At 40.7% G+C, this 18,012-nt stretch overlaps 1 protein-coding gene across 1 annotated transcript in view; it reads left to right on the forward strand.

Moving 5' to 3' along the window:
* Positions 1 to 347: 347 nt before the first annotated feature.
* Positions 348 to 18,012, forward strand: part of ENOX1 (ecto-NOX disulfide-thiol exchanger 1) — a gene marked incomplete at its 3' end in the record, with an annotated part of 140,610 nt that continues 122,945 nt past the window's right edge. Inside the window, exon 1 of the mRNA XM_082305147.1 lies at positions 348 to 453. Within this exon, the coding sequence (XP_082161273.1) occupies positions 363 to 453 (91 nt within the window). The 5' untranslated portion in view covers positions 348 to 362. The remainder of the gene's footprint in view (positions 454 to 18,012) is intronic.

Raw genomic sequence — 18,012 nt, forward strand, 5'->3', positions numbered from 1 at the left:
TATCAAGTTGAGTCTTGAAAGCTGCCAAGGGTGGCAACTGCACAGCCTGTTCCATTGCTTGACTGTCCTCATGGTGAAAAAGTTTTCCGTATAACCAGGCTGAATCACTCTTGTTCCATTTTATGTCTGTTGAATGTTTCCAATGTCTTTAGGTTTTGCTATACAATTCCAAGCACTATTATCAATGGTCTAAAAGGTGAATCATAATTAAGAAACAAAACAAACCCAAAATAATATCTCATTTTCACTGAAGATTTTCGTTAAAAATCCTGGTGCGTTGACTTTTCTACTTACAGTGTGTTTCTTTTCTTGCAGCAGCTGATGGTTTGGGAAGTATAGCTTTAGATACAACACAACTTAACATGTCAGTCACTGATCCAACAGCTTGGGCTACAGCTATGAATAACCTGGGGATGGTTCCAGTAGGACTAGCTGGACAACAGCTTGTGACAGGTAATATTTTTCTTTTTTAAAGAGATCTCTTGTACTGTCCATGAATTCTTTGAGTCCTTTTAAAAATACATGGAATGATTTCTGGGGATATTATATTTTTATATTCTGAAAACATCACCTATGATTAATATTGCATACTGTGTATTGGTCTCTTCTTGTAGCAGGTATATAATCCATATTATATTTTAACCTTGTGGAAAAGCCAACTCTTTGGGGAAATTAAACAACTAAACCATCAATCCTTATGCTTGGTCAAAACCAGGAGGCAGGTCACGTAAGAGAAACATTTGTTTCTGTTTCTCTGTTCAAGCAGGATGTCTTGAGATTCTGCCAAGGAATACCCTGTCCTGGGAACTCTTGACCGGAGAAAGATTTTGAAGTTATGTTAATTGGGCAGAAAATCATGAAGCCCGTTTAATTCATATGCTCAGTTGATATTAGTGAAGTGAAGCTTTCCTATCAGGTGTGTGCTTATTTACTTTCTGCCTGACTCCATAAATTGAATTTCAAGAGGTTGTTCTTGTTTGATTTTGCCATTTCACTTCCCAAACATAGTTTGGGAGACTGTTGCAGGGGATTGCTTATTCTAACAAACAACAATAAAAATAATATTTTCAAACCAGCAGTGTTTCACAGATGAGCCTGACATATCAGACTTCATTGTCAACAGTAGGGGCCCGATTAGTTGGAATTAATAAAACTTCATTGCTCCTGTGGGGTAGAGAAAAATTATTTTTATATGGATGGGTGCCTTATAGACACAAGCGCATGCCAGGCATATGACAGATCCCCTCTGGAAGCTGCATTGCCACTTCAGCTTAAGAAGAGCTGTGCAACATCTGGATCAGAGCAGCATCCTGTCATATCTGCGCCCGTCCATGTAGACATGGATGCAGTGAGCCAGGTCATGATGTAAATCACTCTGCCTGCCTCACCAGGGATGCATGATGCTTAATTTTGGCCAAATATGTCCCCTTCTGACACTGGGAACCGAGTGGAGCTGTGCCAGTTCACAGCTGATGGTCTGGCTCTGAATTACCTGTTTTACAGGCGGGTAAACTAAGCTGATTTATAATGAATCAGTCTCAAGCAGAGAGTTTAGCTGGTGGAGGCCATGAATTGATTCTTGGTCTCTGGCTTTGACCCCACGCTCCCAATTAAAAGAAACAAGCAAAGCCATCCACTCCTCAGGAGCCAGTTCTCTTCAATGTTTTTATCAATGACCTGGATGCAGGAGTTGGGTCTACACTAAGTTTGCTGATGATACTAAATGAGGAGCAGCCATTGATTCCCTTGAGGGTAGAGAGGCCTAATATCTGGATTGATAGAGATCTGGATAGATTAGAGTGCTGGGCAATCACCAACCGTATGATGTTTAACCAGGACAAATGCCGGATTCTGCATTCTGGGACGGTGTATAATCCTGGATGTACGTGTGAACTGGGGGACAAGATGCTGGAGTGCAGCCCTGCAGAAAGGGATCTGGGGTTTTTGGTTGATGGGAAGCTCAATATCAGTCAACAATGTGCCCTGGTGGCCAAGAGGACCAACCTGGGGTGCATTAAGCACAGCGTAGCTAACTGATTAAAAGAAGTGATTGTCCTACTTTACTCAGCATTGGTGCAGCCTCACCTTGAGTGCTGTGTGTGGTAAGAAGGATATAAAAATATTAGAGTGCGTCCAAGGGGAGGCAAGAAAGATGGTGAAAGGACTAGAGGCCTGTTAAGAGGAGCAGCTGAGGATACTAGGTTTGTTCAGCTTAGAGAAGAGGAGGCTGAGGGGAGACCTCATTACTGTCTACAACTTCCTCATGAGGGTGAGTGGAGAGGGCAGTGCTGATCTCTTCTTTCTGGTGTCCAGTGATAGAGCGCGAGGGAATAGCTTAAAGCTGTGTCAGGGCATGTTCAGATTGGTTATTAGGAAAAAGTTCTTCACTGTGAGGGTGGTCAAGCACTGGAACAAGCTCCTCAGGGAAGTGGTCATGGCCCAAAGCCTGTTGGTGTTCAAGAAGCGTTTGGACAATGCTCTTCGATATATGGTTTAACTTTTAGGTTGTCCTGTGTAGAGTCAGGACTTGGACTCAATGATTGTCGTAGGTCCCTTCCAACTCACGACATTTTATAATTCTACATGCTGGTGGGGAAACAGCTTTTTCTGTTTTCTGGTGGGGCTTTGGCTGCAGGTGCTGCGCTCAACTTGAATGCAATTAGCTCCAAACCTGAAAATAGCCACATGTCAAAATCAGCTTCTGCTGCTTTCATTTATAAGCATCACAGTTGCATATCCCGTGGAGGTTCGCCCACCTTTTTGTCTTCTTCTCTTCCTCTGTCTCTCCAGTTTCAGTGTAAATTGTGTCCTCAGGTGTGCTATGCAATCCCTACATGGCAGCCTCATGTCATGTGCAATGCTTTTCCCCACAAGGGAGGATCTCCAGGACTTTATTTCATTGCCAGCTCCCTACTGTAATTTCCATAATTATGTGTATCACGTATTGTAGGAGTGTTGTACAGGTCAGTTGGTATTTGTTCAGCATTTTCAATGTATGAAAGGTGCCATAAGTAATAAATATTAATTACTGAAGTGCCGCCTGATTTCTCTATGGGTGCAGAATAACTTCTTTTCTTTCCTTTTGCTTTCCTTTGCTGGAGACTCTCTTATATTTTCAATGTAAATAGGTGCTTTGACACTTCATTATATTTCCTTATGATCCATAAGTTTTTAATACATTTTCTTCACGGCAAATCCGTAATGGCAAAACTACAATTTACCATGAAAAGACTTAATAGACTTATTTGCTATAATATATTTACTGTATCTGCATTCAGTGAGAGTTTGCATCACCATGTTTGACCAAATATCTAACTAGTCCTTAGCCCTTTCTGCCTTTTTTCACTTTTTTGCTGTTAATCCTAGTAATGAACTCATCTTTGCCAGAAGTCACATATTGCTTTTGCTGCTGTCATCTGTGACATTTCTCAGAGGTGAACATGACACCCCCATGTCCCGGTGCTAACTTTTTGTCCGTCTTTAAAAATTTATTTTATTCTTTTTTTTCCTGCCTTGGTGACAGCTAGGAAAGCAGTGAATAGTTTAGATTAATCTTGGAGAGAGTGTGATCTTTCCTGGATGTCTTTACATAACCTGCCATAGTCTGAAATTTGGTGTATGGTATTCCTCTATATCCTGACATATCTCTTAGTTCTCTGATCTTTCAGTTTCCAAAGGACTTATCCATTCATGGACTTTCCTTTCCTTCCCCAAACTAACCGGTTCCTAATTCCTAAACTGCAGGGTGTTTTTGTTCCTGTAGGTATGGAGCCCATATGATCTACTAAGTCTTTTTAAAGGTTTTTGATGGGGTTTTTTTTGCAACTGTTGTTAACTTTGCTGCTGTGTAACATGCTGGGATGCCTGCCTTGTAACAGAGTTATGCTCCTCACTTTGCAATCTGTGAAGCTCTTGCCTAGCCCGAGAGTTTGTTAAAATGACAACTAAAGCTTCCTCAACATCTGGCCAATACTATTCTCACAGCCTGGGATGTAGGCTGTCTGGTCTTGGTAACTAATCAGTTTTAAGCACTGCTAACCTTTTAATACCAGTTTAGATGATATCTGCACTCTATTTAATTCCTTATCTCCCAGTGCTGTAAAATTGGATTTTTGATCTGGGCAAATGTCAGAGCCTTTAATTTGTAAAGATGGATTCTTGTTAATAGTTGTATAATATCTCTTCTGTTTCTACATATATTTTGCTTAAACTTATTGTTATTCAGAAAGCTTACCTTTTTCCATAATATTTGGCTACTGCATTACATGTACACTAATATATGCATTTATACATTATGTATACGTAATTCATACAATAAACTGTAGTTTAATAATGCATTAGTTAAAGTGTTAAAGATTGATGTGGAATAGTTATGGCTGAAAAGCACTTTCATTCTAAACCTTCCCTTTCAGCAGGTTATAATTTTTTCCAAAAAATTGCCTTTTGGGCTGAAATTTCTCACGGTTGGTCTCAGCCCAGAGTAAAAAAAATTCTGGAAAGGATGGAGAAAATCTGCTAAACTGCTTTTGAATTATCCAGGCCTTAAAATTGCTCTTTTCTACGCTTTGAGACTTTGAGAAAAATGGTCAGGTGAGAGGGGAAGGATAGTTTGTACTCCACCTTTTTGAGTTCTGAATCCTCTTTGTGCACTCAGCAACTCTGATTCAAGCACATCTTTCAAGTACATTCAAGTCTGCTGTTTTGTTACATTTTAGCACTAGCGGAAAAACTCAGTGACCTCAGGCCAATTGAGAATGTTTTATTTTGATTTTGCATTGGTATTTTTTAAAGGCAATTTTAGCATTGCTGAATTTGGTGTTCTTATGCTGTCATTTGTTTCAGCAGATGGCATCAGGTCACCTGTTTTCTAAAGGAAGACATCCTGCCAGGAAAATTATATTCTCCTCCAGTTCAGTTTAGTTCTCCTTTCACTAATGAACCATTGCCCTGAAAAACATGGAGCAATTTTGAGACGCTTTTCTCCAGAATGACTTAGATGACCCAAACATTTGTTAGTCAAAAATGGCGTATGTCTAAAAGTTCCCTGGTACAAATGAACATGAAGAGTGGTACATAAGTGGTAATTCTTTTAGACTCAGTTAAGTTCATGCCCTATGCTGCATATGTATACTCTGACAGAAAAAAAAAAAAACAAAAACAAACAAGGGCAGACATCCAAGATGAAAGTTATAGATCTGCCTAGAAGTCAAGGGTATGCCTTCTACTTAGTTACAGGACAATTATTAAGGCACTCTTTTCCATCTGAGTCCAGCCAACATGCCTCAGCTTCAAGATATTAAAATTTTCCATGGCCTCCAGTCTTGTTTTTGCTGAAGTTAGACTTTGACCAATTCTACAAAATCCTAGTGAAATCAGAGACTAGGAAGCTTTGAAGCCCAACATCTTGCTTACCAAAAGGTATAGAAAAAACATACACCATTTCTGTGGCCTCAGGCGTGTATTTTTTAGACACTGGAGGTTGTGAAATATTAGACACTTACATCAACCTTTCTGTTTTTCCATTTGTCTGTGCTTTCCCCACACACTTGTCTTTTGACCTGATTTCAGTAGAACATAGGAGCTGTCAGTTCCAATCAGGTCACCTCGCTCAGGATTGTGCTTTTGACAGTGTTGAGTATCAGATACTTCACAGGGAGAGATGTAAAAGGCAAATCAGCGCTGAAGTGCTTCTCCTTCTGATGGGCTCTCCTCTTGATCATTAATATATAGAACAGAGTTCCCCACACTAGAGGTTTCCAAATCAAGTCATAACTCAGCAAAACTTCACTTTTGGAAGCAGCACCTGTGACAGTAAGTGGTCGCAATCCTGAAACTGCAACCCCAGACTTACTTTTTGATAATAGAAAAATTTGGGAAATTTCAATCTAGAGACTCCTAAATCCCAAGACATGAGGTTAAATATCCCTCCCAGAATTTTTTTTCAAGCTCAAGACCTCCAAGTCTTTGGAGACGTAATATTCAGACTCTCCCTTTCTTCAGAATGAAGACTGTAAATGAGGCAATCACTATATTCAGATTCCAGTTAGTCTCAAGCATTTTTCCATGTGATGGGCATATCAAGGGGAGGACTAGCATGATGGCTTTTCCTTCTTGTACTCACTCCAGTATCTCAAGAGGTCACTGATTCCTATGCAGAGGAGACCTAGGGATTATTTGAGAAAAATCAGGAGTGGGCTGAGACTTAAGAATTCCCTCACCAGTCTGCCTTGGCTATGGAGAAGTCCTTTAAGTTTCAGTGTCTTTCTACCTTAAAATAGATGAGGCATGCTTTATGAATTATTGTCGACTGCAGATCATCATATGCTGACTAAATTGTAAACATATCCCTCCTTGTTCTTGTTGTGTACTGTTTTTGTAACATTAATGAAGAAAAATCAAATAAAGTAGGAAATCAAGGTATATTTGATTATATTCAGCAGTTCCCCAAAGAAAGACTGTACATTAAGCAGTGCTGAAGACTTTAAGAAGTCAGCTGGCCAGAAGACACTGCCAGCTCTCGTGTGTGTACTTCTTCTGTGGCCTCTCCATTACTGGAGGCCCGGAGCCACTGATAGCCATCTGGCAGTCTCATTTCATTTTACCCGTGCTATCCCATTACCTATTAAAGCTTCCTTTTTCTACACTTCATTGCTTAGCCACTGAACCAATGCACCAATGAGCACATAACTCGAAGCGCCCAGGACATGCCTAACAAAACACAGCTTCCTTTTCTGTAATTAATACTGAGCTCCTGTTAATTGATTACAGGGTCTATCCACAAAAGTTTTAAAATAAGCCACTTGTACTGTGACCTGAAGATAGTAACCTTTTTTTAGGAAAAAATGCTTGAGCATCTATAACTTGTGACTAAAGTTTAGCGTGCTCCAGATGTAAGCTTTGAAGTGCACAGACAGCAGGTGAAGGCACTCCACGCACTTTTGTTCCCCTGCCCCTGTAAGCTGCAGACCACAGCTAGCTGCTGGAAGACTTCAGCAGCCCAGTGGCATGGTAGTGTACAGCATGTTTATCCTTGCTCTGAATGCTACACTGGCTTGACATCTGGCAATATAAGAAGATATAAAAAGCCTTAATAAAATCTGCAGAGTTTTCCATAGGTTTTTCAAACCTCTCAAGGTTACAAGGTATCTTCAGAAGGCATCTTTTCATTTATTATGGCTTCCCAACCTGTTTTATACATTGTGTTTCATTAACAGGCCAGCCTATGGAGCAAGAGAAATGTGATGAGGCATACTCCGAAGAAAATCATATAATTTTCCTAATTTTATTCTAATTCCTTCCTACTTTACTTCTATAGTCTTCACTACAGAAACATTGCATTTTAGTCAAGAGGAAAAGATTTACCATTGAAATTATCTGAATGACCGATCAGAATAATTAAAGAGGTATGAAACATACTCTAAAGATTTAGAGTCGAGCTTGTACCCAGATAAAACTAGGTATTTTTATTATTGAGACACAGGAGAGCAGCAAGAGTGAAAGAGAATAGGTACTGTGGGAATCCCAATATGTCGAGCCACTGGGAACATCTCTAAAGAAGTATTATATATTAGTGTAACAAGTATGTTTTTTTCATTGACCTGAAAAGCACCTGCAGAGTTAATCACACTTTCTATCATGTGAGTGTTACTCAAGGAGACTTCACACCAGGGGACATTAAAGTGTTAGGAACAAACACAGTCAGGTTACAACAGAAAAAGGAGGGAGAGATTTGATGGCCGGAGGAAATGTGGCAGAAACTCTTAAGTGCCTTTGACACACTATTCAGGGTTAAGTGTACCTCTTGGGTCATTCAAGTGCCTCCTCTATATTAGACCTTAATTGAGGCCAAGGATGAAGATAATGATTAAAATCTGCTTGGTGCTTAAAGATAAATAGTGCTTTTTAACATGGTATGAGGGGCTGGATGTCCCAAATAAACAAGACTCAGAGGTGAGCAGGGGCACATGAAGGGAATTACTAAGTGCAAAGCTTGTGTTGTATGTGGGGGGAGGTTTTTTCCTGGAATACAGCATTTCTCTCTCTTTTGTTACACTTTTGTCCAGCCCAGTGAACAGTTTAGGAAAACAGATTGATTACTATTTGGCATAACTCTTCTTAACTATCTCAAAATACTGGAATAAATTTATGATGCAAGCCATATTGTTTGGATGTTTTGGCCTTTTGTTTTGGAGTTCTTTTTTTAATTCCTGGCTGTTGGTAGTTATACCACCAAAAACCTGTTTGGTATGTTTTTATTTGAAGTTACATTAAAGTAATGTAAGGAAATACTTTATCTTTGCAAAAGTTTTCCCCATCTTTTATTTCACTTTGGAAAGCCTCCATTCCCGCTATGCTCCATGTGTTTGTTTATTCTAGACAAGAAAGTCCATGAGTAATTATCAGCATCCCACTGCATAAAGTAAGCCAAGAGGTTATTGGGAACCATTCACTAATGACTGTTCGCTTCTGCTGGAGCACAGCTTATTTGCAGCACTTTCCCTTCAAACATCACTCCCCATCCAAGGATCCCAGGTTCCTTGACTGACATGGGGAACCCAGTGTAACCCCTGTGTTATGTACAGTTTGCTCATGGGAAAACTGAGTTATTGTGGATAGAAATCAACAGAAAGAGCAAATAATTGACCGTTTTAGCTAATCAAAGACAAGGTAGGAATACGAGGTTATGTATTTATGTGGAAGAAAAAGGCTTGTTAATGGCAGATTTGAAGGTGTCCTGCTGAGCACAGTCATGGAGTCTGGATGGCAAGATGAAGGCGATGCTACCTGAAGCCCTAAAGCCAAAGCTGTTAACAGGTTCTGTGGATGGTCTGCAGGAGATGGGCACAGCAGTCCCAAGAGGACTGTTAACTCGGTCCATGCAGAGCACTCTCAGGAGAGTGCAGTGATCAGGATGGCACAGATGGCACCGCCTGGAGAAGTCACTAAGCAAGGCTTCCTTGGGAGGGGAAGACTTGAACATGAACGAATCCCCAGGCAGTCACCCCAAATCAAGGGCTATAAAATCTTTTGTTCTTCCCTAGTCAGGCTCTCTTTGCCTGGATGGGCTAGGTTGGTGCTTAGAGCTTGGCCCCTGGAGAGCAAGCAAGAGAAGCTTGCTTTCTACATTTTACCTTGGGATGAAGGACATAAGCATGGTTTTCTTCCCTTTCTGCCACCTGTCCTTCAAATGCCCTTTGCTTATTGCATGAGAATTAGGTCTCACAAAGTGCATAAAGATGCACATCCACTTTGCTTCAGGAGTCTTTCTGCGAAATATCACCAGAGGCAATCAGTGTGGAAAAATGTCTTTGATGGTCTACATCATTGAAGAATAAAGTTGGGCTTCAGCGAGCCTAATCCCTGGGCATACAAGGGAGCTTGTAACATAACACTTCGCTAATGTTGACTTCATTCAGATAAACAGTGGATTTACCGCACCTTCCCATGCTCCGGTGGTGACAAATGATGTGCGTGACATCACCAGCTCTGAGTAATGTCTCTGTAATGGGAAGCAGCTGGTCACTGGAGTAGTTCTGCTAGTGGATGTGGAGGTGCAAGATAATTAAACTTAATACGTACAATATGCTCTAATACTCTGCAGCATGTATTTAGATTGTGTTCTGCCCAAATATTAAAGATATTCTGTTATTGTTGCTTCAGAAATTTAATAGGTCTGTTAGTATAACAAGGACAACTTTATCTGCCTTTCCTGTATGTGCACATTTCTTAATCAGATTTTTTTTCTTAAAAAACGGTTCCCTTGACCCTAGCTGATTTTCCTTTATAAATGATCTCCTCCTCCTGACCACAATGCCTGTATTATTTAGTAATTATTTGTTATTTGCATTCAGGAAAGGCTTAGAGATAGAGAGCTCCAGTAAGTTAAACACTGTCTGAACACTTAAGAGTCAATCCCAGCCCAGATTCCACATGGTCTGTTTTCTTTCGTTTAGATAAACCAGGTAGGTAAGGGACCTTATGGAAACAATGGGATAATACTGATTGGCATGAAAAGCAGCAGTGATTACGGAGCTGCCTGCCTATTATATAGCTTTTTTTATAGGTATCTTGGCACAGCAGTAATATGGTGGTAAGTGAAAAAGCGGTTTAACTCTTTTTATCTGATATTCTGAGTCAGGCAGTGAGAAACAGGCAAACTCTATTGCGCACATTAGGAACAGGCAGACAGTTCCTGTCTGCTCTTCCCCTTTGACTACGCTGCTGTGATTTTTAGAAAAGGGTTGGGAAAAAGGAAGTGAGAGAATAGGAAAGAGCTTTGCTAGCATTTGCAGGAGACAGCACCACGGGAGAAGGTGCAGGTGTGCTTATTGTCACCTTTTTTTGTAAAGATCTGGCAGCGTGACCTGTGTTTCAGAAAAGAGATGTCCAGACCGCAGTGGCTGGAGAGGGCAAGTTATATGCGTCTCCCAACTCTTTTTGTTCTCTCTGAGACAACTGCATTTCAAATGGTTCATTTCACTAGAAATAAATGTGCAATATTATAACCAACTGAAGTGTTGAAGTTTTACCCTATTTTGAGCTGCATCTGTCAAATCTATTTAACCCTTCTATTGGAAACCTCCTGTTTTGGGACTTGATCTATAATTGGACTTGCATGACTGAGCCCTTTCCAGGAATAATCATTGAAACCTTCTTTTCTGGGGCATTTTGGTAACAATTTTGGCACTTCAAGCATGCTTTGTGGAAGTGTTTTTAAGACATTGCAGAATGTCCTACAACTTTATCTACAAGAATAGCCAGTACCATAAATAAATTCAATATTTACTAAAAATAACAATAAAATCACCAAAATCAAGAGGACAGGAAAGAGAAAAGTGAACATATTTTATTTTCTTTTAATTCCCGGTATTTAGTGTGTTTATACCCAAACACAGTGCTGCTGTCCTTTAATGTAATAAATGTCATAGCACTCCTGTTTTCTTTACTGTGCTTTTAATACTTTTGTAATCCCCTAGGGACTTAGAGAAGGGTCATGGGTTGCGAGAGGAGAGAGCTCGGGTGCTGCACCTGGATATCAGGGCTGTGTGCAGGCAGCAGAGAATGAGAATCTGCAGCTGAGCAGCTCCAAGAGTAGCTGATTTACAAAATTGCTCATTAGAAATATTGCAGGGTCCCTTTATGTTATTAGCCAAAATTCAGTATATGAAAAAATCTCAAGTACAAGTACAAGTTCATTCTTGCTATTCACCGGCCTATGTAAAGTAAAATATCTCTTCTAGTTCTTCCTACATATGTTGCCTTTTAACTTTGTGTCCTTTTGTTCTGCTCTGTCTAATTACCTCAAGTAGATAATCAAGCTTGATTTTATAATAAACCATAGCCGGTTCAGGCATGTCATGACTGATTTATCGACTCCCAAGACTAAAGACTTTCAGCCTCAAGACTAAGATCATTTCTGGCTGCAATTCAAGGTGTTAATTCTGAGCTTTAAAATCTAAATGTGGTTTGGAACATGTGTCTTACATTTTCCCTTCAAAAAGACCAAACAGCCCACATTTCTGTTGGTTTTTGTTGTTGTTGTCGTCCGAGTGGAATTTAAGCTGGAATTAAGATAAAACAAACCCAAACCATCCAATTCTGCAGAAACAGTCTTGCGTGTAATCATTATGAGAAAGATTGTCCTCTTCAAGGCAAGGGGGCTATTATATATGAATGGGTGTTCCTAGCAGTGGGCCTCAGGAGGGAACATATATCTCCATGAAGGATCACAGTATATATTTCCCTATAACAAACTGCTTCAGCACTGCCTGGTGGGGTGGCACGTGTCCCTACACGTGTGCAAACCTTAGAAATGTAAAGGTGCAGTTCTAAGAAAACAAAATGATGATAGCTAATGACTCATATACACCATTTGGTGTCCCTTAGGGACTGCCTCTCTTCCAGTGTTTTACCTCAGCAATTGAGCTCATCGGGGACACGAGAGCTAACCATCCTTCCAACTATTCATCCAGGGATTTGAGGCCCTGAGTTCTCAGTGGAGGGCTTTTTTACCACAGCTCCTTTAACAGACAGAGATCTCTAGTTTTCCATCAACAAAGCATTGGCACAGATTTGAATGAAATCTCTATAATGCAACAGATACCTACTAATGGGCGTTAAGGTCTCTTAGCTACCTCAAGTTGTAACATAGGGACTCCATTATTCTAAGGGTCGTGTAACAGAAACATGATCACACATCTGCACGTTCTAGCCACTGTTACTGTATACTCTAATTCTTCCTTCTTATTGGTAATAGGCATCAGGTTGTGGATCTATTTTGTTGTGGATATTTTCTCAGTGTTTTCTTGTTAGAATTCAAAAACAGTCTGGGTTTTCACACATTTCCTAGGTTGTTTACCATATCCTAGCTCAATTATTTCACATTTTCTGATGCAGAATGGCATCTGGCCTCTGTGGACCACATTGTATGAGAGCCACATCTCACTAGACATGATTACATGACCTGTTATTTGTTGTGCTTCCAAGATTTGTTTCATCTGTAGCCTTGAGATACTGTATTTAATGCCTCATCCACATATGTATATAGTAAGCATGAACTAAAGAAGTCCTCCAGAGGACTTTTTTTATTGCTCACCGTGCTTTTATGATCGAAAGATGACAACCTGTCATAGTTTTCTTTTACAGTTTTGTTAGAGAGTGAAAATATCAGAAAAGTACATGTTACTGAATGGCTGCATATAAATAGAGTTTACAGGTTTGCAAGTACTGCCTGCTCTGCGAACTCATTTGGGGATTTAAAGGGTAACAAACCTGTTTTCACTCTGGCATCAGTAAAATCCAGTAGTAAAATGTTGCTGGCCAAATATTGTGGTTGGAGCCTTGATTGTCCCCCCTGGAGTTCCAGAGATGAACGTAAGAGGAGAGAGTGATCCTGGGGTTAGGCAGAGAGAGTCCCTCCATTAATAATACAGAGCAGAATAGGACCCAGTTTCCCTCTTCCACTCATGCAAGTCTGCAGAGCCAGTAAGAATAAGAGGTTGTACATTTTTATTCCTTGTGTTAGTAAAATAAAGAAAAATGAATCTGACCATAAAAGATCAGGCTTCATCTGTCTTTTAGATTAGAAAAGCCGGAAAACTAACAAACAAACAAAGTCTTTTCCATCACATATAATTAACCAACCCCCTCATTTAATGCCCAGGCCCGCTCGCAGCCTGTGCTGCCTTGACCTCAGGGACCGTGTGCCAGTAACAAATCAAGCTTTGCGAGTGCAAAGGGGAGGAGAAGAGGCAGGGTCACAGTGGGCTCCTCCAGTATGTGTTTGCTCACAGAGCAAAGAAGCGAACGCTGTACAGCAAGCCTGTACGGCTGCGTGCCTGCCAAGTAAGGCAAGATTTTGTGGGTAAAAGTTATATTGCTTCTCGGACCAATTCGTGTAGCTGGAAAAAATTGCACCAGCCCTCCGATAGTCTGAGGCAACCAGGGGACTAAAACTTTAATTATAGCAGACAGTAAAAAAGGTGAATTCAAAGGAAGGAGTAGTTTTGCAGCACATTATAATTTTCCTCCCTTTATTAATCTTTCCATCTGCCACAGGCTTGCCTATCTATTTCTTTACAGAATAACCACCGTGTCACCACTTCCCTTTTAATATTCCCTTCTCTTTTACAGGTGCCAACCAGCTTTTTTGTCTACCTGACTTAACATCTCTAATTAAACTCAAAGGATGTGCTCCCTACCTCTATTTAGCTTGGAAGTTCACTGCTTCTATCTCTGATCTGAACATGGGCTTCTCTGTTTTCTCTGACTATACTGGCCTGTAAACCTTGTCTTTCTTATGACTTTAGACCATTACAGCTACAGCAATACTGTTACAAATGTGTAACATTATTCTTAAAGTTGCCCTCCAAATCCAGACCCACAGGATAATGGTCAATTTATGTCTGTAAGGAGAAGATCTCTTGTGTAAGAAGGATATTCTTCCTCTAAGGGCAAAACAACAATTTGAGCTAGTTTTTATACACAGAAGATTTTTTTATTTCTTTATTCTTGTTCTGTGCCTCTTAGTCATTAATCTCTCCTGTGGAAACTTGTCAAATACTTTTGGAAATTGAAACAAATATGCTGCTTCCATACTTATTTTTCTTATCATTTATAACCACAATGTCTTAAAAAAAGCGCCAGCTTCTTTTCCTGTGCTCCCTATCTCCTAAATCCCTTTTGCCTCGTTCAAAATGGACTACCATTCCATTTCAGTTGTCTGACACATTTTTCATCTTGTCCCTTTTGCAACAGATTTCTAGTCAATGGCTTTTGTGAAGTTTTCATGTGAAGAAACTCTTCAATGCTTTAAGCTTGTCTGAACATCCTATCCTTGTCAGTAAATGTCTTGGCTGTTGCTTGTATGCATAGCCACTCAGGAATATAACAGTTTTTTTCTAATGTGACTTAACCAAAACAGACTGTTCTAAGTTGCTTCTCTGGTCCACAGTAAGTTTTCCACCAAGGCTGAGTTCGAAATTTAATTTTGAAATTTAATTTCTTTTTGTTGTTGTTGATTTAATGAGGTACTCCAGTAATTTCCCACTGGTTTCATTATAGCAAGGAAGTATGTACAAGTTTCTGCCTCCCTCTTACTGGATGTGGAACAGGAGTGCCAAAGAAAGGAGTGTGATGACAGTAGGTTTCTGTCATAGCTTCTGGAAAGAGATAGGAATCTCCTTCAGGGGGTGCAGAGATTACTGTGCGTGGGCTGAATCACTCTGCACAATCATCTTCCACCTTTTCCACAGGCCATATGAGGAGGTGAAAAGGCTCCTGTCTGAGGTGCCGTGGTTAGATGTTTTGGCGTGGGTGATATGAATCTCTCTGAATCTAGAGTGAGGTCCCAGATTGGCGTTATCTTCATTTCAGCTGAAAGTGAATTTCTACAATAAAGCTGCTGCTTTGTTTCTCAGTGAACAAAGAAATTCCTCACAAAAAACCTCATCGTTCCCTGATATTAGATTAGACCCAGGATGAAAGTAGACTTTTGCTTCAGAACTAGAATTGAATTACAGAAAGGGTTCCTGGATTGTGTCATCTCAGAGTTGGCATGTTGTCTCAAAACAGGGGAAGAAGGAGAGAAAAATTTGATTTTCCTGGGTTCAGCCCTGCTTTGTAGATTTTAGATTATATGAGCCTTTGAATTAGGAATGTTGTTATGGCATTTAGGCCCTTGCAAGCTGTTGTGTTCATGGGAAACTGCAGAAACTGTGCTAAGAAATAGATGGAGGTGGGCAGATGACGGGTGAGGTTCCTCTCTCCCAGGAGCTCCTGCTGGACCTGTGTGACAAAGCTAGAGGGAACAGGTACAGGGGTGTGGGAGAAAGCTGGGCTACCAAATCCAGGCCACAGTGGTTTCTGAGAAGTTGCCAGGGAGGTGCATGAGCTCACTTTGAAGGGCTGTCATGAGAGACAGCCTTGCACTTGCTCGTGCAGCTTGTAGGGAAAGCAACTTTCTGGTTCCGAACCTGATATTTTGTGTATTTTGTTAATTAAGAAGTTGCGAATGATTACACATTACATGCTAGCAGTGCTGTAAAATGAATATTTTGTGTGCATGGATAAGCTGAACGTGACTTTAGACGTACACTCTGATGCCATTTCTCCACTAATTACATTTACAGTTTAGAGCTGTCTGTAAGTAGAAAGCTTACTATGCTGATATTTACTGACAGAAAAACTTTTCAAGTCACCTTCCAAGCCAGATGTTCATAAACAAGGGTTTGACAGTTGGTCCATAAATCAAGTCAAGCATTTCATCATTGTTCTCTTAGGTGGCTCTTGCGTTTCAGCCTGTTTAGCTAAACACATACATTTACTTAGAGATGAACTGTAAAAATAACATCTGGAGATCTTTTCGCTGAAAGAAAATGCCAAAGGGTCTTACACGGGGATCAAGTACATTTTATAAACTGTGGCTGGGTTTTTGGAATTCGAGCTGAATAAATGTGCTCTCAGCTTTTGAGAGGATCAAGGGCCAGTATTATTTAAATCTTCTTTTTACTTGCGTGGCACTCTGCAGGGAACGTGCTCTCACCAAAGCATTCTTACATTTCTCATTCCGTAATGAGTTTCTGTTTTCATCCTTGCCACCTGGGACCCTGGCACAGTCCTGCTAGTAGCAGTGGAGTCGCACTGGTGGAACTGGATGCAAAGCTCCGTCCAAAATATTTATTTTAGAATATTCTGCTCTGCAGCAGACTGCGTTCAAAGGGGAACGTCAAAGAAGGAGTTGCTGGGTGTTTTACATTTTAGTCTTTGCTTGTATTAGTCGTCTCTCTTTTATCCCTCTTTTTCCTTTTCAAGATATAAGAGATTTTTTTCTTTCTACCCTGAAGAGGCGTTTTTTCCTTTTTTCCCCCTACTCTTTTTCTTAGAAAATCATAGTAATAAGGTGTGGTTTGCTCACCTTTCAATTCAGTGTTACTATGCATTTCAGCTTTGCTGAGTATCAGTTTGGTCGCTTGGCTTTTTCATATTCAGTTCACAACATGAAGGAGAATTCTGCTGAAATTTAACAAGCCCTAGGGAAAAAGATTCAGACAAGTGCAGTCAGATTTATAAAGTGGCAGATAAAGTGGGAAAGGTTTTGCATTACTTCTGCCACGTAGGGTGTTTTTTTGATGGATGTGCTATAGCTCATCTGTGATTCAGAATGACATCGATTCATGTTTTGAGGGGTACCATGACCATGGCTGTTCATGATAACATAAAACCTATAATCTGGAAATGCTGGAAAAGGTGAGTACAAAATTAACACACATGAATTCCTGGCCTAGGACCATAGTTATTTTGTGATTTAGTTCTCAGGAACACAACCTGCTTCATAATGTGAGACTGGCATTTAATCTGAGAAACCTGACTGTTTTGAGAATTATACAAGGCGGCATGGAGCTGTTTAATGCTTAAGTGACAACAAAACATAAAGATGCTGGCCATAATTCTATCTGAAGTAGTATACTTTCCTGTGAAGCTCGGACGAGTATGTTCTTGATTTAAATATCTGGAACTACAGTACATGGTGTGAAACATAAATCCTCTCAGTGCTGGAACCCAGAGATCAAAGGAGCCAGTTGGAAACCTCTTCGAACGGCAAATTTATTGGTTAAACCACAACAGACTTTAAGGTATGCAGGCTAGACTTAGAAAGGACCTTTCCTAACCTGGTCCTTCTGTCCCATTTCAGCAGTGCAAAGAAGCTATAAAGCTGCCTAAAATGTGAAAGGCTGAAAATTCACGGGCATAGCAAAGGTGGTTGAGAGCCGGCATTACGCAGACCAGGGCAGCAGAGCACGTGGCCCATTAGCAGCCTTCGTTAAGTACCACAGTCCCACAAAACTCAAAAGTGTCCTGAGGCCACTTCAGCACAAATCGAAGGACAAAGCAGTCACTGACAGTCCCAGGTGCTAAAAGCCACTTCTCTAAGCTCCCCTGAATACAGCTGTACTACAGCTGAGAACATGACCCACAGAACTAAACAGTTCAGCTGGTGTGCAAAAAGAAAAAAAGACCCAAATCTACTGACTCCACTGAATTCAGCCAGCCCAGCTGCATCGGCCACATGCAGCTTTTATGCCATCTACCCCATGCTAACCAAGCTGATGGCACTGCCATTCACCGTCCCTTCTCTCCTCTCCTGCCAGCAGCCCCTCAAATGCCGTTTCCTGTGCCCAACACGGTGCACTGAGCTGCTCCTGATGGAGAGGAGGGCAAGGGACGGTAGGTGATATGGTCAGCTCTGACCTGCTCTCTCTTTGGCCCTGGGGTACTTGCAAGAAGCTGCCGTCAGCTGCCTGGTCCTCACTTACTGCTTGAAAAGCTGTTTTCTGCCTCCCTGGTGAAACTGGTGTTGGGTGGTGAGCTGGCAGCTGCTTCAGAGTGGACTAGATGCATCCTGATCATGATGTATCCTACTGCAGATTATGGTCTGAAAAGTTTGATTCTCTTCAAAACTCCTGCAGAGTGGAGATGTTTCAAATGAAGTAGCCAGTGAGCGAAAAAAGCTAA

This window comes from Platalea leucorodia, assembly GCF_965183815.1.
Source record: "Platalea leucorodia genome assembly, chromosome: 2".
NCBI lineage: Eukaryota > Metazoa > Chordata > Aves > Pelecaniformes > Threskiornithidae > Platalea > Platalea leucorodia.